The sequence below is a fragment of the Tachyglossus aculeatus genome, chromosome 15 (genome assembly GCF_015852505.1).
Source record: "Tachyglossus aculeatus isolate mTacAcu1 chromosome 15, mTacAcu1.pri, whole genome shotgun sequence".
NCBI lineage: Eukaryota > Metazoa > Chordata > Mammalia > Monotremata > Tachyglossidae > Tachyglossus > Tachyglossus aculeatus.
Window position 1 is genome coordinate 11,300,421 of NC_052080.1, and position 26,037 is coordinate 11,326,457.

The following is a 26,037-nucleotide window of genomic DNA, read 5'->3' on the forward strand; positions in this document are numbered from 1 at the left end:
GGCTGGCCCTCACTGCAGACTTTTGAGGAGCAGGGAAATGTGGACTGGACTTTTTTTTGTAGAAAAAAGAACCAGGCAGCAGAGTGAAAGATGGACTGGAGAGACAGGTGTCAGGGAGGTAGAGAAGATGTGTTCTTTGCATCAAATGAAAATGAATAGATGCAAATTAAAGAGCCCAAATGCAGATTTCTGGGAAGTGATTATCACTCAAAATAATTACAGGATGGTTCAGGCTGGTTGTCTGTGGGGTGAGGGTGATTTTTTTAAAAAGAAAAAGAAAATTTCCTTTGGGACCTGGATATTCATAGGACAAAGGTCACTTGAAGCACTAAACTAACACTAGCAGGGTTTTACCTAAGCAGATAGCATTTTTTATAAAATTCCTGTCAGAGGAGTGAATTTCAGTTCTTTCATACCTTTAGAACTTGACACTCAGCTTATTCCCTTTGAAGCTAGATAAAGCTAGGTCAGCTCCAACATATATGCAGTGCTAATCTCACCCTTTCAGCCCCTCCCTAGGGTTCCATGATTTTTGACCTTTCCTGGCCACTCTCCACACATCCTAAGGCCACCTCTGATCCTCCATCAGCCCACTCCATTCCAGATCCACTCTGGTAACACCCGTTTCCCCCTTCACAGCTGCAATGCCATGTGGCTACTGCCCCAAGTCCCTCACCATGACAAATCACTGCCCTGAATCCCTAAACGAGGTCGGGGCTTCCCCTCCTCAACTGCCACCATCAACACATAATGTCTCTCTAACATTACTTTGGTCCCACCAACAGTGTCACCGAGGATGGGGACGTGAGGCACATTGCGTTGAAGAAAAAAAGAAGAATGAGACTAGAGGGATTTATGGAGAGATTGGGAGACAGTGGGGCAAGCCCAGGGTGCAGATGAGGAACCAGGAAACCAAAAATGATGGGCTAAGCTAAGAAGGATGGAAAAAAGCTGCTCTTCTTGCATATTCACCACACTGGAAACCCAGATTTCAGTCACTGCAAGAAGCGATTTGTGCTTGCTGAACAAACTGCATTGAGGGCTTTTCCAAAGCAGCCTCAATGCTAGACTGTAAACTCCTTGAGGGCAGGGATTATGTCTATCAACAGAAAGCAAAGTAAGCACTCAATCCACACCACTGACTGAATGATTCCGAACTGTGACAAAAAAAACAGCAGGAATAAATCCTAATACCATTCAGAAACATGTGGATCCTATAAATATTTGTCGAGCTGATGTTTGACGATTAGTATTATCCAGAATTATCAAGAAATATGAAATCTAGGTCAATTCAAATTTGGTTGGCTCTCCTACTTTTTCTTCCTTTCCATGCTACTGAATTTGGTGATTTACAGGACAAGTCACATCTACCAAATTCTCAAGTATAATTCCCGCTCATTGTGGGCAGGAAACATGACTGCTAATTTTGTTATATTGTGCTCTCCCCAGCGTTTTACAGTGCTCTGCATATAGAAAGCACTCAATGAATACGAATGATTGAATACCAAAAATATGATTATTTGTAAGTGCTTATTTTGAATGCATAAAAATTTCATTTAAACGTTTATTCTAGTCTACTGCTTCTTCTTCTACTGCTTCATTTCTTTCCCCCATGCCTGGAAAACCCAGCCCCATCAAGCCTGCCAGACCAGATAGAAGCGTTCCCCATCCTCAATGCCCTCCTGAAACCTTATCTCCTCCAGTGGGTATTTCCCAATTAACATCCATCACCTTAGTTCCTATCACCCCAGCAACTATCTTAGCACTTACGTGCAATTGATTTACACACTCTACTTTCCATATTTTCATTATTATCATTTATACTGTTCCCCTTCCTCATTCTCTTTACCTAGCTAGCCCATTAAGATTGCAAACTCCTTGAAGACATGAACTGTGTCTAGTGTCCACAACAGTTGTTCAATTAATGAATTAGCGGCTCAAGCAGAGTGGCCTAGTGGATAGATTGCGGGCCTGGGACTCAGAAGGACCTGGGTTCTAATTCCACTCTGCCACCAGTCTGCTGTGTAACTTCGGGCAAATCACTTAACTTCTCTGGGTCTCAGTTACCTCATCTGTAAAATGGGGATAAAGACTGTGAGCCCCATGTAGGACATGGACTGTGTCCAATCTGATAAGCGTCTATCCACCCCAGCGCTTAGTGCAGTGCCTGACACATAGTAAGCGCTTAACAAATACCATAAAAAGCTTCATGTGACTGATTAGTGGTCCCTTACTGTGTTTCTTCCAAAAGGACCTAGTAAGTTAGCTATTAAATACCGCTCTTGGGCAGTAGAAAATTGGCTTTTGCTAGCTTGCTCTAAACAGATCACTTTCACGGCTCTTCATTATGGCAGGGGGCTTGGCGAACAAACGTACAATACTGAAATCCCAGAAAAGAGGAGGTGCCAGGAGAGTGATCTGTGGAAACAGCCTGAATCTAGATTCAGGAAGTTATGTGTAAGAATTGGAATTATGCCCTTCAGAAGGATAAGATACTACAGAGAAATAGCACACTTCATCAGCCAAGAGTAGAGCCATCTCTAACAATTTTTAATTGCCTTACTACTTCATTAGCATTTAACTGTGTTTGTGCGGCACTGTTGTTTAAAAGGAAAGCAGCTTGAGTATGTTTGTGCAGGCTTAGAAGGGCAAATAGCATTTCAAACCCTTAGGGTGAATGCCTGGTAGTGGATGTGGCAAATTTGATAAACCCTATTTAGATGCTATCTCCTTCTCCTCCTCCAACTATATTTTCTCCAGGGCAACCCCTGAGATGAAGTGCACTTGAAAGTGTGTCTTTTAAAATCATATAATTAGAGCCAGGTTAAGGAGTCTCCACCTGAGGTAACAGAAATCTAAATAGGTAAGGTTCTTCCAAAGGGCATATTGGAACAAGGGACCACAAGATGACTGGGTGTCAGGAATGTTGGGCTGCTGCTTCATTTGATGATTGGGACACCCTCTCAGTAACCACAATGATCCTTACCTTCTATTTTTGTTGGAAACACTCCCTAGCTACTCTCCTCGTAGATGTTCAACAGAGATAAGAGGCAAGGACATAATGAACCAGGAAATGGAGTCGGTTTCTAGCTGGGGTTCAATCCAGACTGGTGAGTCTATGGAAATCAAGTGCTAACTTGGAGCTATAGAGATGAAAGGCACAAAAATAAAGCTTCCTGTCCATTCATTCATTCAATCGTATTTATTTATTGAGCGCTTACTGTGTGCAGAACACTCTACTAAGCGCTTGGAAAGTACAATTCAGCAACAAAGAGAGACAGCATATTGGTAAAGGTTTCTGGGGCCCCCTAACTTTCAACAACATTCTCTACCAACAATTTAGTTATCAAAACATTCTAATCTTTTATACAACAAAATCAACACAGGATATATAAGCATGTCTGCCCCGATCTCTCCTCAGCAATGTCTTTTTAAGCCATCATCCTCCTGCCTCAATTCTGACCTCTATTTCTTAATTCTAATTTTACATTTTATTCTAGCTTTATTCCCAACACATTTCCTGCCTTGGACGAGTCACTTCGCGTCTCTGTGCCTCAGTTCCCTCATCTGCAAAATGGGGATAGGACTGTGAGCCCTATGTGTGGACAGGGACTGTGTCCAACCCTTTTATCTTGTAACTACTCCAGTGCTTAGAATAGTGCCTGGCACAATTATTATTATTATTGTTGTAATAGTTATTATTAAATCCCAGTCCTCAAAAGTCAGCTTAGAAAGAAGGCATGAGAACATCCTAGAATGCAGGGCCAAAGAAGGATGGCCATTCCTCAAACAATCAATCAATGGTATTTACTGGGCACCTACTTTATGCAACCTCTCTCAGGGTCACACCTGGAGAGTTTCCAGTACTCTACCTCTCTCGGCTACGGGAGGGAGAGTCAAGCAGAGGCCTACCCATTATATTCCTAGCTTGGGCATTAATAATAATAATAATAATAATGACGGCATTTATGAAGTGCTTACTATGTGCAAAGCACTGTTCTGAGCGCTGGGGAGGTTACAAAGTGATAAGGTTGTTCCACGAGGGGCTCACAGTCTTAATCCCTATTTTACAGATGAGGTAACTGAGGCACAGAGAAGTTAAGTGACTTGCCCAAAGCCACACAGCTGACAATTTGCAGAGCCAGGATTTGAACCCATGACCTCTGACTCCAAAGCCCATGCTCTTTCCACTGAGCCACGCTGCTTCTCTAGCATCGGCTAGTGAGTGGCAGCCAATCTGTTATAAGTCCAAAATGACCCACGGGAGAGAGTCAAGGGCGGAGACTCAAGTTTACTGCATGGAAGGAGGAAATGGTAAACCGCTTCCATATTTTGATCAAGAGAACTCTATGGATCCACTACCAGAACGATTGCAGATGCAGAGCGGGTCATTCTGGGAGAGATGTGTCTTTAGTATCGCTATAGAAATGACTCAACGGCATAAGACAAGACTTTATGCAAACCACTGTATTAAGTGCTTGTAATGATGATGACGATGATGATGGCATTTGTTAAGTGCTTACTATGTGCACCCCCCCCCCCCACCTTTTAGACTGTGAGCCCACTGTTGGGTAGGGACTGTCTCTATATGTTGCCAATTTGTACTTCCCAAGCGCTTAGTACAGTGCTCTGCACACAGTAAGCGCTCAATAAATACGATTGATGATGATGATGATGATTATGTGCAAAGCACTGTTCTAAGCTCTGCAACAGAGTTGGTATACACAATCCCTGTCCTCAGGGATCTCATAAAAGAATTACAGGTTCTAGTTTAATAATAAACTATACGGAACAGAAATTTTCCTTCTCAGTTTTGGAATAAAATATGCTTTTTGAGATAAACAGTCAGCTGTGGTAGGTGATTTGAGCTGTAAAACATAATTCAGTGGCTTAATCTTGTGGCAAGTCAAGTATTCTGGAAACTGTTTATTATAACTGTAGTCCAGGTGTTTGGATTTATTCGATGACAACCATGACTCACACGTTTATCACTGTCCCTTTCTTTCACCTCTCCTTCCTTCAGTGGGAAGCAGCATGAAAAGCAGCATGACGTAGTGGATAGAGTAGGAGTCAGCAGGACCTGGGTTCTAATCCCAGCTCCACCACCTGTCTGCTGTGTGGCTTTGGATTAGTTACTTCACTACCCTGTGTCACAGTTTCCTCATCTGTAAAATGGGGGTTGAGACTATGAGCCCCACATGGGACAGGGACTGTGTCCAACCCAATTTGCTTGTATTCACTCATTCATTCATTCATTCAATCGTATTTATTTAGCACTTACTGTGTGCACAGCACTGTACTAAGTGCTTGGGAAAGTACAACAATAAACAGGGACATTCCCTGCCCACAACGAGCTTACAATCCACCGCAGTGCTTAGTACAGTGCCTGCCACATATTAAGTGCTTAACAAATACCACGATTATTAATTATTATTCAACCCATTACTCACAACCACTTTCACGCCTGGAACTCCTTTCCCCTTCAAATTCAGCACTACCTAATCTTCAAAGCTCTTATGAATTCCCACTTCCTCCAAGAGACTCTCCTTAGCTAATTTTCTTCTCTCCAGGTAAAATCTTCCTAACACCTCGACATTTAAACATTCAGTCACCTATAGTAGTTATGCCCATGTTGATTTAAAAAACCTACTAGTTAAAACACCTTTTTACCGACTTCTCCATGTTTCTATTCCATTTTTCCTCCTAACTGATTTTGTACCTGCCTTCCCTATAAGACTCTATGGTCCTCAAGAGAAGGGATGGTGGCTTTTACTTTTATGGGAGTCTCCCAAGTGTTTAGCACAACGCTATGCACTCGGCAGGCATTCAGCAGTACTACTGATCGGATGGTTAGAAAGGGTGAGAAATTATCCATCTCACACATTCCTTTCCTTCTCCCTTGAATTACTGTAGCTTGTAAAGTGGCAAAGGTAATGAGGTTGCATGTTGGTGACTGATAAGCTGTTTTCTTCAGATTGTTGACACCAGGTTTTTCTTCCCCTCCAATTGCTTAAGCATATATACTTTACTTAAAAATGTCTTTCTCAAGAATATTTTTACTTCTAGATGTTCCAACCCATGAAAAATATTCAGCAATTACAGACTCAAACACTCATCTACAGGAAAAATCAGAGCCTACATGGGAGGACGACATATTTCTCTATCACTTTCACTTGGGTCCCTCTTAAAGCTTGTCCTCCAACTTTGTATATGATTGCAGAGAGATGTTTACTTCCCGTTGGTTAATGCAGTTAGTTCCACACTCCTCAGCTGGCAAGAAAAGCTGTGAATTTTGGCTCCTCACTAAAATTGTTAATACCAAGAAAAGAAGAATACTAAGTGTGAATCATGCTCTTGGGCATCTTGTACTGCTGAGGCAAATGATGTGCTGCCTCTGAAGTAACATCCTCAATTTACACAGAAATAGCAAGGTAAGAAAATGTAAGCTCAGAGAGAATTCAGTCTGTTTTGCCAGCCTGGATTTGTTTTTCCTTCCTGCTTTCTCTTTTTCCAAACTGACACTGTGACCTTTACACAGGTGAAAATAACGAGTGCATTTGTTTTGTTTTGCTTTGTTTTTAAGAACTCAGAATGGGGAATGAGTTTTCCATTCATCTTACTAAATAAAAGATGGTCAATGAAAAAGGAAGAACTTCTGAAATAAAGCATTATGGTCTACCGTATGTCCTTCTGAAAAATAGATGCGTTAATGATCGAAAGACAGTTATATTAAATTGGAGAGCACATTTCTGAAATATACTCTTTGAGAAAGCTTCAATAAAAATTCCTGGACACCAGCACTTCTCTCTTCTCTGGCTCTGCAGTGCATCCATTAGTTTTTTAAGTGGAAATCAAGAGTACTTCCTAGTAAAGGAAAATAGAATCTCAAGTAACATCTAGAATTACCCTCAACACTTATTCCTCTACTAATGAACACCATATATCATTGGTGTTTCACCTTGAATATTAACATAATATTCTAGTTTTATTGTCTCTAAACAGTGTCCTAAAGAACTTCTTTGCTCTTAATCAAGTTCCAGCTGTAGTGGAAATGCACCTATAACTAAAAGACGAAAACACTAAATGTCTATTGTTTTTCTTTTTTTCCTTCTCTGTCCTACCTTTGGGCAAGTCTAGACAAAGATCAGAAAGCAGCTTATGGAACAAAGCAGCAGTATGGCCAGGAACTGGGAGTCAGGAGATGCGGATAATAATAATAGTAGTAATGCCAAGCACTGAACTAGTCACTGAGGTAGCAAAAATATAATCAAGTTAGGCAATTCCTGTCGCAAATAGGGCTTTCAGTCTAAGGGAGGGAATACAGGCACTGAATCCCCATTTTGCAGATGAGGAAACTGAGGCAAAGAGGAATTAAATAACTGCCCCAAGGTCACACAACAGGCAAGTGTCGGCTGGGAGTAGAACCCAGGTCACCTGAATTACAGGTTTGTGTGCTTTTTCCTCTTGGCCATGTTGATTTCCAGTCTTCCACTGACCAGCTGTGTGACCTCAGCCGAGTCACCTCACCTCTCGGGGCCTCAGTTTCTTCCTCCATAAAATGGGGATAAAATACACTGTGAGCTCATGTGGGACAGGAACTGTCTGACTGCATAACTTAGTAACCACCCTAAGCATTTGGTACATATTAAGCACTTACATAATGGCATAATGAAAAAGTGGAGAGGGTGCTTGAAAGATGAAGATAGAGGGGGAGCAAGAGGCAGTAGATTTGGCTGTTTGTTCCCAAAATTATCACCCCTGCACCTCAAATTCCATCAGAGCCTTAAGCCACCGCTGAGAATATACACAATCAATCCCCTCCAATTTCCTTCCTTAATCCCAAGTCCTGATTCTGCCTGATGGACTCATTCAGTTCTAGACTGTGAGCCCATTGTTGGGTAGGGATTGTCTCTGTCTGTTGCCAAATTGTACTTTCCAAGTTCTTAGTAATAATAATAATAATAATGTTGGTATCTAAGTGCTTACTATGTGCCAAGCACTGTTCTAAGCACTGGGGTAAATACATGGTAATCAGTTTATCCCATGTGGGGCTTACAGTCTTCATCCCCATTTTACAGATGAGGTCACTGTGGCACAGAGAAGTTTACGTGACTTGCCCAAGATCACACAGCTGACAAGTGGCAGAGCCAGGATTAGAACCCATGACCTCTGACTCCCAAGCCCAGGCTCTTTCCACTAAGCCCCGCTGCTTCTCAGTACAGTGGTCTGCACACAGTAAGCACTCAATAAATGCAACTGAGTGAATGAATGAATTCAGTGTTATTCTTTGAAAGCAAAGTGGCCTAGAGGAGAGAGCATGGACCAGCAAATCAGAGGACATGGGTTCTAATCCTGGCTATGCCTCGTGCTTACTCTGTGACCTTGGGCAAGTCACTTAACTTCTCTGTGCCTCAGTTACCTCATCTGTAAAATGGGGATAAAATATTTCTCCCTTCTCCTTAGACTGTGAGCTCCAAGTGGGACAAGGACTGTGTCCAACCCAACTAACTGGTATTAACCCCTAGTGCTTAGAACAGTGCTTGGTGCATAGTAAGTGCTTAACAAGTACTCTAATTATTGTTATGATTACTTTGTACAGATCACTGTATTAAGCAGTTGGGAGAGTATAATAATAATTGTGGTATGTGTTAAGCTCTTACTATGTGCCAAGCACTGTACTAAGCGCTGGGGTGGATACAAGCAAATTGGGTTGGACACAGTCCCTGTCCCACATGGGGCTCAAAGTCTCAATCCCCACTTTACAGATGAGGGAAACTGAGGCCCAGAGAAGCAAAGTGACTTGCCCAAGGTCACCCAGCAGACAAGTGGCGGAGCCAGGATAAAAACGCATGACCGTCTGATACGCAGGCCCGGGCTCTATCCACTAACCCATGTTGCTTACAATTGGTAAAAGCAATCCTTGCCCCCAAGGAGTTTACTGTCTAATCAAGTCCCACCACTATTCTTACTACCACATCCACGATGACCTTTCTGTCCCTTCGCTCAGTTTGAACGTAAGCCACAAACTACTAAACCCAGAAGCCAGCAGACTCATCTCCCTTCACTAATCATTTTTGTAGCCAGACAACTCTATGCGAAATGCCAAATCAGGGAGAGGTAGAATGCTCTCCCCAAAGGAGAAACTGCTCTTGACAAAGGCAATGCTACCCATGTTCAATGGAACTGACATTTTCACTCTGTTTAATTGCACGATAGCTCAAAACAAAAGAAAAATTGATGTCAATGTCAAATTTTGCACAAGAAAGAATATTGTTTTCCAAAGCCAATTTTCGAGGCAACCGAGTGTAGCAGAATCCTTATTTTCTTTGAATTCTTCATTTTCTACAGAAGGTATATTTATATTCCAAATGTCAGATGCATAAATGCATTCATAAGTTGGTTTTTACTGATAAAACTTGTCAGTAAGATACAACAGCATAGACTTACTAAAGCAAGTCTATCTTGAAATGTATAAACACCTCCGAGTCATGTAACTTATAAAGTTTTTTCTAAAGGTTTTCTTCTTCTCCAGAATGAGGTTTAACAGATCGAAGGCATCCTTCCTTAAGGCTTAAGGCTTGAAAAGCATTGTAGCCTAGTGGGTAGATAATGGGCCTGGGAATCAGAAAGACCTGGGTTTTAATTCCAGCTGGGCGACCATGGGCAAGTCACTTCACTTTACTGTGCCTCAGTTCCCTCATCTGTAAAATGGGGATGAAGACTGCAATCCCCACATGGGACATGGACTGTGTCCAATCTGATTAGGTTGCATCTATCCTAGCACTTGGAAGAGTGCCTGGCACATAGTTAGCCCTTAAGAATACCATAAAAAAGGCTTTATATGGTCATTGAAGTGTCAGTACATGGACAAAAAATATACACTTGTCCATGGTATTCTAAAAGGAGAGCAATACCAGTGTGTGTGAATGCTATTGATAATTTTAGGCTTAACAGTTGAGAAATGTCAAAACTGCCATAGCTCTGGATGTCAATCAGTGCATTAGACTCTTTAGAAACTCAAGACTTCTTATGCCCTCTAGAAGTATTTTTGTTCCCTCCAACTGGGCTCATATTCCTTTTTCACAGAAGGAAAAAAAATCACAGGATGGGAATCAAATGAAAATTAGATTTTTGTGCTTTAAAGGGGGAAAGATTTATTATGATATTGTCACAACCTGTCGCCACACAAAGCATTCAATCAGTCAATAGTATTTATTGAGTGCTTCCTATGTGCAGAGCATTCAATCTTATACATTAAAAACCCAGTAAATGCCACCTCTAAAATTCTTTTGTGCCTAAATATTGGTCCTAGGAGTAAAACGGAAGAAATTGAAATACAAGAGCACACTCTTGAGTCAGATGGGATTATGCGAAGTCTAAGTTCATTCATTCATTCATTCAATTGTATTTATTGAGCACTTACTGTGTGCCGAGCACTGTTCTAAGCACTTGGGAAATAAAAGTCGGCAACATATTCATTCATTCATTCACAGAGACGGTCATTAGCGGGGTGGACAGGTGAAATGTTAAAATGTATTCAGAAGAACTTTCTTTAAAAGTCCTCCCCCTCTAGACTGTAAGTTCATTATGGGCAGGGAACATGTCACTAATTCTGTTGTATTGTGCTCTTTCAAGTGCTTAGAACACTGCTCTGCAAATAGTTAAGTGCTCAATAAATACCAAGGACTGTTTGATGGGTACATGTTCCAAAATAATCTCTTAGGAATTTTTGTGATTTCCTTTAGTAAACATGTACTTCCACAAGGATTTTCATGTGGTTTTAAATGAAGGGAAAGCTAAGTGGAGAGCTAGTGACTATTCCAATTCATCCATTCGAAGCGACAATGTGGTTGCAAGAAACAATGCAAAAACATCAGGCAACTGATTTATAAAAGTCACCTCGCTGGGGTGATGCATTCAGATCAGTGCCTGATACATAGCAAGCTCTTAACAAATACAAAGCAAAAAACAAAGCAGTGTAGCCTAGTGGGTTAATGGGCCTGGGAATCAGAAAGACCTGGGTTCTAATTCCAGCTGGGTGACTATGGGCAAGTCACTTCAGATCAGTGCCTGATAATAAGCACTTAACAAATACCATAAAAAAGACTTAATTGGGGAAGGCCTCTTGGAGGAGGTGTGACTGAGGACATCCCATATGGGATGATTGCCTCAGAACAAAGGCTTGAGGAAGACTGCAATACTGTGAGAGAGAAGTGAAAATGGCACCAGTCATTGCAAATAATAATAATAATAATGATACTAATAATGATGGCATTTGTTAAGCACTTACTATGTGCCAAGCACTGTTCTAAGCGTTGGGGTAGATACAAGGTAATCAGGTTGGCCCACGTGGGGCTCACAGTCTTAATCCCCATTTTACAGGTGAGGGAACTGAGGAACTGAGAAGTCAAGTGACTTGCCCAAAGTCACACAGCTGGCCAGTGGTGGAGCTGGGATTAGAACCCACGACCTCTGACCCCCAAGCCCGTGCCCTTTCCGGTTATGCCACGCAACTCAGCAATACAGAAAAGTATCATCTTCACATACATACTACATGGAAGAAACCGCTGTGGTTGGTTTGCCTTATCTTCCCCGACCAAAACACACAGATCAAAATTTCCCTATCAATAGTGCCATTTTCAAAACAATAAACCCAATAGCTGTAGTCTCAAATATTGACTTTCTCCTACTTCTGGTTTCCCTGACATCAAAGGCCAAATTTCTGTCTGGAAAATTCCATATATAGTCATCTGCTCCCAGCCCACATTAGGCACATGCTATTTTTACAGGTTCTTTTATTGTGTCAGGTTTCAAGGGCTGGAGATATATTTTACCCTTTCGCCCTTCTTGTTCGCCACATAAAATTTCTTCTTGTGATATTCAGAATTTGCTAGTCTAATCCTGAACAAGGGCTGATTTATGATTCCTTCATGTGTTTCTATTAATAGAGTGTCTCTCTAAATAAATGGTGATTGCATGCAAATTCCATATAATAGACTTTGTCAGTGATCGTTCTAAGAAAGAGCGCGGGATAACTAAATTCTTCTTCTTCCTCTCTGCTCCCCCAACCCCTGAAATGTCATTCCATTTCCAAAGAAAGAAAAGAGTTAGGATTGCACATTTTAAAAATATTTCTTACGCATATGAGCTCGATGTGGGATAACTTACAGACCAGTTAGTTATTTTCTCCCCTCCCCACCTGTCAAGTGCTTTATAATTAGAGGCTTTTAACAAGTTGAAGAATTAGAGATTTTAGCTTCATCATAATTTCCCTAAAATTAAACATACCCAGTGTGGAGATACACTCCTATTCAACAAATCAATCAATCAGTGGCACTTACTGAGAATGTACTATGTGCAGAGCACTGTACCAAGCACTTGGGAGAGTACAGTACACTAGAATTAGCAGACACATTCCCTGCACATAATACAGTCTAGAGGGAGCTTACAGCCTAAATTCTACCACAATTTTATGCTGAAATGATATTTCACACTGGACAAGTAATAACCTCACCTCCTGTTAACTGAGTGTAAATCTCCCTTTAAGGAAAATATCAAAAATTGTCCCTCAGTGAAGGCTCCTCTTACAAAAATCTCCTCTCCGGTCCCCAAGGCTCATTATCATCATCTTCAGCATTTATTGAGAACCTATTGTGTGTTGTATATTGTGCTTTAAAGCCCACTGATTAATAGTTTCTGCTTGATAATAATAATAATAATGATGGTATTTGTTTAATGCTTAGTATGTGCCAGGCACTGTACTAAGGGCCGGGGTGGATAGAAGCAAATCAAGTTGGACACAGTCCCTGTCCCACGTGGGGCTCACAGTCTCAATCCCCATTTCACAGATGAAGTAAATGAGGCCCAGAGAAGTGAAGTAACTTGCTCAAGGTCACAGAGCAGGCAAGTGGCAGAGCTGGGATTAGAACCCACTATGCAAAGAAGAATGGGCAACTATTGGACGTTTCTGAGGACTTGGGAAGACTTGACCAGAATGATGTTTTAGAAAATGATCCGGACAGCAGGATCAACCCTACAACTTATTAAATATTGACCTATGTATGCTTTTTTAGCCATCTATACAGCTTTCCCTATCTTTGTTCTCCCCACTGCTTCCCCTCTTTGTAATTTGTCTGCCATCTCTCCCATTAGCTTGTAAACTCTTAGAGGGCTGAGACCATCATTCATACTTCTATCGCTCTCCCCTAAGCATTCAGTGCCATGCCCTGCACATAGTAGGAGCTCATTAAATATCACTGATGGATGGATTGTGCTACTATCTCCCTCTGGAAACACTTACTCAGATCTCATGTTCCCCTTTAAAGCTCCTGTTGTCTGGGACATCCAAGGCGGGATCAGAGACGATGATGATGAAGGGTTTGAGACAGTAGCAGGAACCTAGGAAGGCTAATTTCATGCCAATACTCAGGTCCTGGCACCAATGAGAAAATGACTTACCACGACAACATCAATCAATGGCATTTGAGTGCTTACTGTGTACAGAGCACTGTGCTGAGCGCTTGGAGCGTACAATTCAATAGATTTGGTAGGCATGATACCTGCCTTCAAGGAGCTTACAAATCTCTTGGGGAAAACAGGCATGAAAATTAACTACAGATTAAAAGAAGAACATCCAGCACATGTATTGAGGATTGCTTGCTAGACTAAACTCCTTGAGGGCAAGTATTGGGTTTATCTTACTTTGTTGTAATCTCCCAAGTGCTTTTCTTAATACAGTACCCTGCACCCGGTAAATAATAATTTAATTATGGTACTACTTGTTAAGCACTTACTATGTTCTGGGCACTGTTCTTAGTAGTGGGGTACATTCAACGCTCTTTCAAATTGCTTCTCAAAAGAGTTATTAAGTACCATACCTACACTCCAATCCATTTCCTCCACGGCATCCCCGTACAAGCCATGTTTACTCTTGCCTGCAAATTCCTCTGAGGCAAAGAGTGCTGTGTGGACGTGAAGGTAGGACAAAAAAAGGAGGAATGGTGTCTCGGTATTCCTAAAATAGAAAAACAAAAGGAAATGGAATTAGAAAAAGTTGATGCACTTGGGTCCCATAGGTGGTGCATCTTCCCTGGGTGATGTTGAAATTCTTAAGAGGAAGTCTTAAGGGCAGTTTGAGGAAAGAGTGTTGGAAACCAAGAAGGGGAGCAAAGCTGCAGAAATAAAGGCACTGCTCGGTCTGACATGATTACACACTGGAATTTTCCCAACATCCCCTTGCGCGAGGCTGGCATGATGAAAATCCATTAGTCTTAGACGGAGATATGTCACATTATCCAAAATTAGCTTGATTTTATTTGGGGGCGGGGAAACTGCAGAGGGCAAAGGTTTGCATGCATAAAACCCTCCCTAGCATAGAGAAGAATCAATCTCATTGTTTTTCCACTTCGCTATTTTAGCTGAGAAATTCCAATGTTTTCCAATCAGAAAGACTCTTACAGTCTCTTATATGTCTTTGACTTAGTACTAGTCTTCCCTTGAAAATTAAGTACCAAGTAATTTCAACTTCCCTCAAAAACAGGACAGGTCAGTTATACAAAAATCAGATTTCTGATTTTCAGCAACTTTGTCTTTCATTCATTCATTCAATCATATTTATTGAGTGCTTACTGTGTGCAGAGCACTGTACTAAGCAATTGTAATGTATAAAAACATATTTGAAGTAACCCAAAGGTTACATTTTCATTGAAAAAAAGCTCCCATCTGATGAACACAATAAGATGACCAATGAAAACTATCTTATTTTTCCATTTTCATCTTCTCCAATGAATTTTATGGTACTAAACATTTAAAAGGTTTTTTTTAGAAATACAGATTTCCCGGAAGAGTTGGATATTTTTGAGTTCCGCCTCAAAACGTGTTCATTCTGTAGGTTTGGGCTGTGAATTTTGGACACTCTCCAATTGTTAATGGTTCCAAAAATTGAAATTGATTCAACAATCTCAACTGACAAACACACCTAGATCAACAACATCTTCTGTTTCAAGCATAGTGGCTATCACTGGTTGGTCACCAATGGACTCCCAAGGGCAGTATGAAATGGAAATGGTTGTAAGCAATTTAGAATATCCTTCTCTGCCCCAGTAAATGGGGGTCAATGCATGGAATCCAAACCACTCTCACAGAGGCAGCCGCTCTGATGGGTCCAAGCTCTTCTCTTCAGTCTGATTCTTCCAATCAATGGTCTACAGTTATTGCTGATTGATTGACAGTTGGCTTTAAGGATTGTTTTTTATGATTGCCCTCAACCACCTGAATGTCTTTATTTCAGTTTCAGTCCAATTGAAGTCCTTAATAAAGAATATTAACCAATGTAAAACATATGGTCGTAGATTAATATCCTACACATTTTGCCGAACCTAACGAGGGGTTTTCGATCTCTCTGACTTAGCATGATCATTTAATATATAACTAGGAACAAGCAAAAAAACCTCTAAAGGTGGGTTGAAGATGGTGAGGGTTGCTAATGTTTCATAACATGGTCAACTTCCCAACTCCGCTATCATGGCTTTGTACCTTACCCTTCATTTCACTGGGAGATTCCATCACCATTACTCCCACTCCACCCTAACCTAGTAACCAATCTGTCAATGGTATTTATTGAGTGCTTACTATGCGCAGAGCACTGTCTAAAGCAGTGTGGTCTAGTGGATAGAGCCCAGGCCTGCGAGTCAGAAGGGCCTGGCATCTAATCCTTGCTCTGCCACTTGTCTGCTGTGTGACCTTAGGGAAGTCAGTTCACTTCTCTGTGCCTCAGTTACCTCATCTGTAAAATGGGGATTAAGACTGCGGGCCCTATGCGGGACAGGGACTGTGTCCAAATCGATTACCTTGTGTCTACAACAGTGCTTAGTATAGTGCCTGGCACATAGTAAGTGCTTAATAAATACTACAATTATTATTATTATTACAATATAACAGAGTTTCCTGTCCATCAGAGGGTGTGGCTGATGTGTTTCTCCACACTGCTTGGTCCAGTGCCCTGAACACTGGAAATTCTCCAAAGGTGTCATTACTTCGGTATTTTTGCATATCAATCCCTGAAACCAAGTACTTCTTAAGCTTTTATTTGTCTCAAAAAACCCCCCAAAACTCTCTTCTCCCCATGTAGATTTCCTCCAAATATTGCAAAAGAAATAACAATAAGAAAAAGTAAATCTTTGAGTGGGCTGTGAATCATATTGCTTTTGCGTTCTGGCAACATACATTTCTCATTCAGCCAATTTAACATTGTTAATCACTTGGGTAGCATTTTATGATCACAAAGGGCTTGATAAACCCAAATGAGTGTGTTATGACTACACTCATTTAACAGCTAACGGAACTGAGAGGTCAAGTGACTGCTTACCTACAGACAAGTTAGGAATTCAGCTGAAACAGGAACTCAAAACCTTGCCTTCAACCTTCCCACCTCAAAGATGACTTAAGCTGCCCCCGATAAGCATGAAATAATATTTCTCTTTGCGACCGATACACTTTATTTCCACTGTGAACGCTCAAGTACTTACTAAATAAAGGATGTATTCATTCCCTAAGCTCATTATTTCATTTCCAGGTCCACTGAAATTTTTTTTATCATTTTCAAAGATTATACCCTGCAAGGAGCCCTAGAAATGGTTGTCCACTTTGTGCCACTTGTTACATCAAAAATAGAAAACCAGATAATGGTCTCTGATCTATATCTATAGATTACCGGTACAAATCTAGAAATTATTTATTTATATTAATGTCTGTCTCCCCATATGTTGCCGATCTGTACTTCCTAAGCGGTTAGTAAAGTGCTTTGCACACAGTAAACGCTCAATAAATACGATTGAATGAATGAATGAATTGTGATGTTTGTTTAAGTGCTCAGGATGGGTCAAAGTCTATACTAAGCACTGGGGTAGATTCAATATAATAATAATAATAATAATAATCATGGCATTTATTAAGCGCTTACTATGTGCAGAGCACTGTTCTAAGTGCTGGGGAGGTTACAAGGTGATCAGGTTGTCCCTCGGGGGGCTCACAGTATTCATCCCAATTTTACAGATTAGGTAACTGAGGCACAGAGAGGTGAAGTGACTTGCCCAAAGTCACACAGCTGACAATTGGCGGAGCCAGGATTTGAACCCATGACCTCTGACTCCAAAGCCTAGGCTCTTTCCACTGAGCCACGCTGCTTCTCTAGCCACGCTGCTTAGAGAATCACATTGAAAGAAACCCTTGTTCCACATGGGACTTGCAATCCAAGTAGGAGGGAGAACAAGTATTGAACTTCCATTTTAGAGATGATTTAACAGAGAAGTTAAATGACTTACCCAAGGTCACACAGGAGGAGAAGACAGAGCGGGGATTAAATCACAGGTCCTTTGATTCCCAGGCCCATGCTTTTTCTGCTATGTCCCTCCCGCCCACCATCCCCTTCTCACCCCAGCCCAATCCCCTTCTTCTCCTCCCCACAAAGAATTCACACATACCCACATATCCTGAAGCTGAGACACAGCAGAGAGAGAAAATCAATCAAGGCCAAATGATTAGTTTTCCTTGAGAAACGTGGTGCACTCAAAGAAGCGTACCCGACGTAAGTATCAAGATTCAGATTTACTACTCATGAGTAGCTCTCTAATCACTGATCTGTAAGACACAGATTAGATGGACATAAATCGTTCACCGCACGTTTCTCTGCAGCTGTGACTGACAGCTTGCTCTCAGGTGGAGAGGTTTCTCACCTATTAAGAGCCTTTGAAAGATCAGAAGAGGCCATTTATCTCATGCCCAACCTCACTGAGGAGCTCCAGAACTTACTACTTCTATCTGACCTTGAAAATGGAACTGCGTATCAGCTAGTGGGTGGGAGGGAGATTAGAGGAGAAAGGTTTAACTCCCTTTCTATTAGCTGTAGCACTTCAATAAACAACTCCTTTGACAATTGATCGCTACTGTCTTGCACACAGTGGGAAATGACTCCATTCTGGCTTCCTTTCAACTTCCATTTCATTTGTTAAAATTCTCAAAGGCAACTCTCAGTCTTCACTATATGGTAATCTCAGGCTGGGATGGCGGGAGGAAACGATCAGTACAAAAATCCACTTTAAAAGAGTCTGAGGATGACTAGAATCCCATATTCAGTAGTGAGATCTCTGGTCATACTTCGTTTTCCCTTTAGGAAATGTTCCCATTTTATTCAGTACACAAAATGATTCAGTTGAAACAGAAAGTGATAGAACTGCTGGTTTATTGCTTTTGTCTGCTTGCCGGGAGTGTTGATTAGTTTAAAGAAGGCAGCAGGCGATAGTCTCTACTCCGGAGAGTGAGCAAGTAAGTGAGAGAGAGAGAAAGAGTGAATGTGAACTGCTTCTGTTGAGACTGGGGGTCCCAAGTGGAAAAGGAAATATGCCATTTTATGAGTTGTTACAACCCTAGTGATGAGCAAAGTGGTTGGCTCATAATAAACACTTTAACAAATGATAAGCAACTTTCCAACTTATACTTCCCAAGCACTTCATATAGTGCTCTGCACATGGTAAGCGCTCAATAAATATGATTGAATGAATGAATAAGCAGCCTGGCCCAGTGGATAGAGGCCTGGGCATCAGAAAGACCTGGGTTTTAACCCAAGCTCTGTCACTTTGCTGTGTGATCTTGGGAAAGTAACTTAACTTCTCTGGGCCTCAGTTACCTCATCTGTAAAACGGGGATTAAGTCGGTGAGCCCCATGTGGGATATGGACTGTATCCAACTTGATTAGCTTGTACCTATCCCAGCTGTTAGTACAGTGCCTGGCACAAGGAAAGTGCTTCAAAAATAAACAGAAACAAGTAAACAAATGCCATTATTACAATTATTCTACTGGCTAGCAGGCAGGATCCTCACATATTAGATGGGTGAATGGGCACATATTATACCAGATATACATGAGCATGAAGGAAACTATCTAATAGTAGCTAATTAGTAAAGTTGAGTTGTATATTCAGATTTAGATATTCTATAAGGCAGTACACCAGTATACCTCAATGCACAACCATTTTAACAATACCTGCTAGACTGTAAGCCAAGGACCATCTTTACTAAATCTCTTTCATGCTTACTCCTAAACTTTTTACCACAGTGCTCTGCACATAATACTATTGGTTGCGTTTTGCGTTTTAAGACTGTTAGTATATAGTATCATTTTAAAATGATAATTCTTATATTCATGAAATCCTTAAGTGTTGCCAAACTTAAGTCATTAAGGGCACAGTTCCCACCACACATGGGGCTTACAATCTAAGAGGTGGGTAGAGCGAGTATCTTATCTTCATTTATCATAGGAGGAAAAAGAGTCTTGTCCAGAGAGATTGTGCGATTTTTCTAAAGTCACCCAGAAGGATTCTGGGCTGGAAATAAAACTCAGGTCTCCTAACTCCCAGACCTATACATCAGGTCCGTGTGGCTTAGTGGAAAGGGGCACAGGCATGGAGCTATAAGGACCTTGGTCCTTCTTTTTGGTATTTGTTAAGCACTTACTATGTGCCAGGCACTGTGCTAAGCACTGGAATAAATAAAGGCTTATCAGGTTGGACACAGTCCCTGTCCCGCATGAGGCTCATAGTCTCAATCCTTATTTTTCCAACAAGGTAATAATAATGATAATAATAATGATGGGATTTATTAAGCACTTACTATGTACAAAACACTGTTCTAAGAGCTGGGGAGGTTACAAGGTGATCAGGTTGTTCCTACGGGGGGCTCACAGTCTTCATCCCCATTTTACAGATGAGGTAACTGAGGCCCAGAGAAATGAAGTGACTTGCCCAAAGTCACACAGCTGACAATTGGCGGAGCCGGGATTTGAAACCATGACCTCTGACTCCAAAGCCCTGGCTCTTTCCACTGAGCCATGCTGCTTCTCTAACTGAGGCATAGAGGTAACTGAGGCCTAGAGAACTAACATGACTTGCCCAAGATCACATTGAAGACAAGTGACAGAGCCAAGATTAGAACCCAGGCCCTAGGCCATGCTGCTTTTCTAACCCAGCTCTGCCTTTTGCCTGCTATGTGACTTCGGGCAAACTACTTAATTTCTGTGTGCCTCAGTTTCCTCATCTATAGAATGGGGATTTGATATCTGTTCTCCCTCATAGACTGTGAGCCTCATGTGGGACAGTGCCTATGTCTCATCTGATTGCCTTGAATCTACCTCATCACATAGCATAATAGTAAGCACTTAACAAATACCATAATCACGATTATTTTATCCAAGGGTGCTGAGTGATTAATGATTAACATACGATATCAACAACTTTACAAGAAACATTTTAGATGAGTGAAACATTAAATGATCTAACTCATCACTGGATTATATAGCTTTCATCACTGATCAGACAGCCCCTTCAAACATTTTTGTTTCCCTTGCCCTGGATGTTCATTCTGCAGTTGCAGAATGCAACGAAACACATAAATTGCCCCACATCTCCATCTCCCAGCATGTCTATGTTCTGGAGAAAGCAGGAAATAGAATTGTGAGATTTCAGCTCCTCAATTTATTCCAATAGTGGCAATAGACTCACTGTCACATGCTGATCCTAACCTGAGACATCAGAGACGATTTTAATACCAAAGTCCATCTGCTTGCCTTCCCTGCTAGACTGTAACCTCCTCCAGGACAAGATGTTATATTTTTCCTATACTCCCCGCTAGACTTTAAGCTTTTGTGGGCAGAGTCGCTAAAGTGTACTCTCCCAAGCGCTTAGTACAGTGCTGTGCATACACTAAGCCCTCAAACATATACGCCTGTTTGATTTGGTTGATACATTTTTCTCCTTGGGTTCCAAGTCAATCAGTCAATCAAGGTGCCAAGTTGTTATAATTGTTGGGGACAGTCAGAAAGTGTGGATCCCTGCCTATTGGGAAATAAGCAAATAATTCTGAATCATCCACATTGAGCCGCACAATATTTACAATACGCTAATCCTCTTTCACTTCCAGCTTCAGCCACCCACTCAGAAGCACAACTTGGGTATCTCTAGCAGGAGTCCTAGCTGATTGCAACTGTCATGGCAAGGCGTGGGAAGTGAGGAAATCTTAATTCCAGAGACATACAATTAACATGTCAACAAGAGGTGTGGAAGTTATTATAGCCAAGGCAAAGAGAAACTATAGAAAGTGCCAATGTCTCTTAGATAATATGATAAATAAATTATAGTGTTTGAATGCTCGAAATGCCGAAGAAGTTTTATGAATCTCTAGGGTCCAAAACTTGGTGTTCCTCTGTTTCATCTAGTGAGAGATGATTATTCTGAACTTGTTAATTCCCCTTTCCTAGTCACTGAAATCACATGCTCATTTCCCACTTCAGAATTGTGGCAGTGTTTATTAAAGTCTACTGTCTTACTGATGCCTTGAGCACTTTGATACTTGCTCCAGCCCCACAGTATTTATAAAAAGTCTTCTACTCTCCTATTTCTGCTATCCCCCATCTACTTTAATGTCTCTCTCCCACTATAAAATGTAATCTCCTCTGGACAAGGATCACATCTACCATTTCTGTTGCGCTTCACTTTTCCAGGCACTTAGTACAGTGTTCCGCATGTAGCATATGCTCAATAAATACCATTTTAAAAATGTCAAGCTATAGCCTAAATAATGCTGGATAGGACAGTTTTAAAATTCCCTAAGAGCATTTTGAGAGTACATACATTTAATTTTATAAAAAGTTATCAGTACTCTTATCCAAAATAGAATGAATAAAATCATAGAGCAATTCTTTTATTCCCCAGACAAAATGAGGTTTTCTGGTTGGCCTGAACCTCAGCTGTTCAACCTGAGCTTTGAATGGCTGCCCTGCTGGAGATGAGGAGAGCTAAACTAAAGGTACCTTAAAAATTCATTTCAGGACCCTTCCTGTGCCACAGTGTGATTTTTGGGAGGTGGGGGTGGGGGAGAAGAGAAGAAAAGGTCACGTCTTTCAACAATAAATCTATCAACTGCCACGCCGGATTTCAGAGAATGCATGGGAACACAAACTATGCCTGTGGAGAAGAGTATTCAGAGATGGAACAGAGAAAATCATCAAGGAGTCTGATCTGTATATCTTTCATTTAGGGGCACATTCTTCCCATGCAAATGCTAAGTCCTTTTGCATTTTTTGGGGTATGTTTTCCATAGTTCTGATTTCATGATTCGCTTCTCCCCGGTCAGCAATCTGAGGTGGTTGAAGGCAAAACGAGGAGACATTCTCACTCTGGCAGTTCGGTGTGTTTAAAAATAGGACTCCGTGACATTTTCAAAGTTTGGATTGGTTAGGCAGCAGACCATTTACTAAAGAGCCTGCTGATGAGGCACAAGTGACATCCGGGCTGAACTTAACATGAAGTTATTAGCATCTATTTGACTTCCAAATATAACACGCTACCCAGGGAGCATTCTAATAGGTTGATCAAATTTACTGAAACTGATGTCGGAGGAAAAGAAGGATCACAGTCACCAGAATCTGAACTGAGGTAACTCAAAATGCTTTTAACAGCTACAGGGACTCGCCGGAAACTTCATTCTCAGGCATTAGGCACAATTCCCTTTTTTCTTTAGTGCCTCTAGCAGAAGAAATAAACAAATTGGCCTTCATATTCAAACGCATTAGTCCACTCTAAAAAGTGGCAGAGAAAAGGACTAGGATTACCTGAGCTCTCACTGAGAAGAATAAAAAATTTATCATCATTATAAATGGCATTTGTTAAGTGCCAGGCACTGTACTAAGCACTAAGGTAGATAAGTAGTCCCTGTCCCACATGGGGCTTCCAGTCTAAGTAGAAGGAGAACAGGTAATGAAACTCTATTAGACAGAAAGGGAAACTAAGGCACAGTGAGGTAAAAATGACTTGCCCAAGGTCACCAAAAGGTAAGTGGCCAAGCTGGGATTAGAATCCAGTTCCTCTGGCTCCTAGGCTTATGCTCTTTCCACTAGGCCATGCTATTTCTTTATAATCTATTATTGTTATGATGATGATATTTGTTCAACACTTACTATGTGTCAAGTACTGTTCTAAGCGCTGGGATAGATGCAAGTTGGACACAAATCCCTGTCCCACATGCGGCTCACAGTCTAATTCTCATGGACTTCAGAAGATATGGGGTGTTGAAGGATGAACACCTCACTTAATAAACCAACACTATCCTCAACTGTGAAATATAGCCGGTGGAAGTATCAGTGTGACAACCACATCTGGCTAAACCTTCTTCATCTACAAAGTCTCATCCACAAATGTGTGAATCTTTGCTTTATGTTCCTGTTTCCCATATCTTAATGTCTCACACAGTCATCTCCAAAACCCATTTCTTGAATGTAAATCATTTCAGGAACACAGGGAACAGAAGAGGAGTGCACATTTCAGACCCGGAGTTTAAATCATTATGCTGGCTTCCTTGAATGTTTAACTCAAAGGGGTAGATGTCCATTTAAAACAATCTATATTTCTTATAGCTGACAAGGTCACTCCTTGGGGGAGTTTGAAATCCATGCCCTGCCGAATGAATTTCCCTAACGAGCAATCAAAGTTATTAATTTATCATTGGGATTGAAAGGGAGATGAGATGATACGTTCATATTTCACTGCCGCCTTGCTGAATGCTATCAAAAGGAAAATCTCTTTTTTGATGGTATTTGTTAAGTGCTTACTATGTGCCAGGCATTGTACTAAGCACTGGGGTAGGGGCAAGCTAATCAGGTCAGACACAGTCCATGTCCTACTCGGGCTCACAGTTTTCGTCTCCACTTTACAAATGAGGTAACTGAGGCACAGGGAAATTTAGTGACTCGCCCAAGGGCACACAGCAGACAAATGGCAGAGCTCGGATTAGAATCATTAACTTTCCATCTTCTTATCCTGAGAACAAGGCCCATCGTTATCTTGGGTAGGATGCAAGAAGCTAGGCTTTAGAACCCATGGTTGCACCACAGACCAGGACGGGGTTGCCAATTAACCACTCAATAGTCGTTGCCTCCTTAACCAACCACAATAGCCAGATATAATAATAATGATGGCATTTATTAAGTGCTTACTATGTGCAAAGCACTGTTCTAAGCGCTAGATGTTTTCAGGTTTTCTACTGAACTCATCCGACATGGAGGATGTATTAGCTGGTTCTCTGATCAGAATCCTCTTGCACTGTCCCATCAGACATTACTCTTCCTCTTGTCTGTGTCACCCCCAACCAGCAACCATAGTTGGACTTGAAAAGAGAAAAGCCTTAACGGTTAGAGTAGAAGCTTTCTCCCCTCCTTGCCCCTCCCCAAGACAACTCACAACCTCACTCAACTAATCCAGGGCCCTGTTTTTACCAACTGTTGATGACCTTCCTGAATATCTAAATGTGAAAGATGGATTTTATGACTTCAATAATCAGAGCCCCTGGAAACATATTATTACCCTTTTATTCCATGTCCTTCAGTCAGGCAGGAGGAATGGTTAAACCAGGTTGGGAATTGTCTCTTGAGGAACTTAAGGGATCACTAGGTAAATTTTTGTTTCCTTGGCATTTTGGAGGCTGTTTCTATCCCAGAACCAATCCTATTTGTACTGTACTCTCCCAAGCACTTTGTACAATTCTCTGCACACAGTAAGTGCTCAAATACAATTATTGATTAGAAGAATTAACTCTCTTCAAATGGGTAAAATGATTAATAACTGCTCTTCTAACCTGACTCCAATCTCATTTCCCCTGTCTCATAAGGGCAAAATCTTGACTAAAATATACAACCTTATCCAACCCTTCTCACATATGGAATTAGTATTCAGTGGAACAGGATTCTAAGCCCAGCTCTGTCACTGGCTTGCTCTATGACCTCAGAGAAGTCATTTACCCTCATCTGTAAAATGAGAATAAAAGGCCTGCATTCCCTACCTCCTCAATCATGATCCCCTAGGAGGGACAGGGCTATGCTAGATCTTATTGTTTTACATCTATTCCAGTGCTTTGCACAGCACATGGGCACAAAGTCAGCCCTTAATACCATGATTTTTCTTAATAAATCTCTGAAAGCTAACTGGCTCTGGCTAGTGCTGGTAGCTTCATAGTTGAGCAGAGAAGCAGGAGGCCAATTATGAAGGCCAGAAAAGGGAAGCAGTGACAAAGAACTCTATACCATGAACCCATAAAGTGATTTCACTCAGCTATACTGGAGGTTATTACATGGGTATATTTTCATTTTTTACTTCTCTTTCCTCCCCAGCCCAAGATGCCCAGATCATCTTTGTACAGAAACTCTCTGGGCATGTTACTCTTCTCCTCAAAAATCTCCAGTGGCTGCCTGCCAACCTACACATCCAGCAAAAACTCCTCACTTTCGGCTTCAAGGCTGTCCATCACCTCGCCCCCTCCTACCTCAACTCCTTTCTCTCCTTCTACAACCTAGCCCACACTCTCCGCTCCTCTGCCACTAACCTCCTCAATGTACCTCGTTCTCACCTGTCCCATCATCGACCCCCGGCCCACATCCTTCCCCTGGCCTGGAATGCCCTCCCTCCGCACATCCGCCAAGCTAGCTCTCTTCCTCCCTTCAAAGCCCTACTGAGAGCTCACCTCCTCCAGGAGGCCTTCCCAGACTGAGCCCCCTTTTTCTTCTCCTCCTCCCCATCCCCCCAACCCTACCTCCTTCCCCTCCCCACAGCACTTGTATATATATTTGTACAAATTTATTACTCTATTTATTTTACTTGTACATATTTACTATTCTATTTATTTTGTTAATGATGTGCATTTAGCTTTAATTCTATTTGTTCTGATGAGTTTGATACCTGTCTACATGTTTTGTTTAGTTGTCTGTCTCCCCCTTCTAGATGGTGAGCCCGTTGTTGGGTAGGGACCGTCTCTATATGTTGCCAACTTGTACTTCCCAAGTGCTTAATACAGTGCTCTGCACACAGTAAGTGCTCAATAAATACGATTGAGTGAATGAATGAATAGGTCAACCTGCCCACAAGCCTTTTTTTTTTTTTGTAATTAAATAAATAAATGTATACAGCTACCCAGAAGCAATGACTAGAGGAATGACACTGT

At 41.4% G+C, this 26,037-nt stretch overlaps 1 protein-coding gene across 2 annotated transcripts in view; it reads right to left on the reverse strand.

The window, feature by feature from the left end:
* The window catches only part of STS (steroid sulfatase), a 102,102-nt gene that overhangs the window by 34,993 nt on the left and 41,072 nt on the right, over nucleotides 1-26,037 (reverse strand). For both annotated transcript variants that reach the window (XM_038757458.1, XM_038757459.1), the window contains one exon: nucleotides 13,878-14,014. In XM_038757458.1, the coding sequence (XP_038613386.1) occupies nucleotides 13,878-14,014 (137 nt within the window). The remainder of the gene's footprint in view (nucleotides 1-13,877; nucleotides 14,015-26,037) is intronic.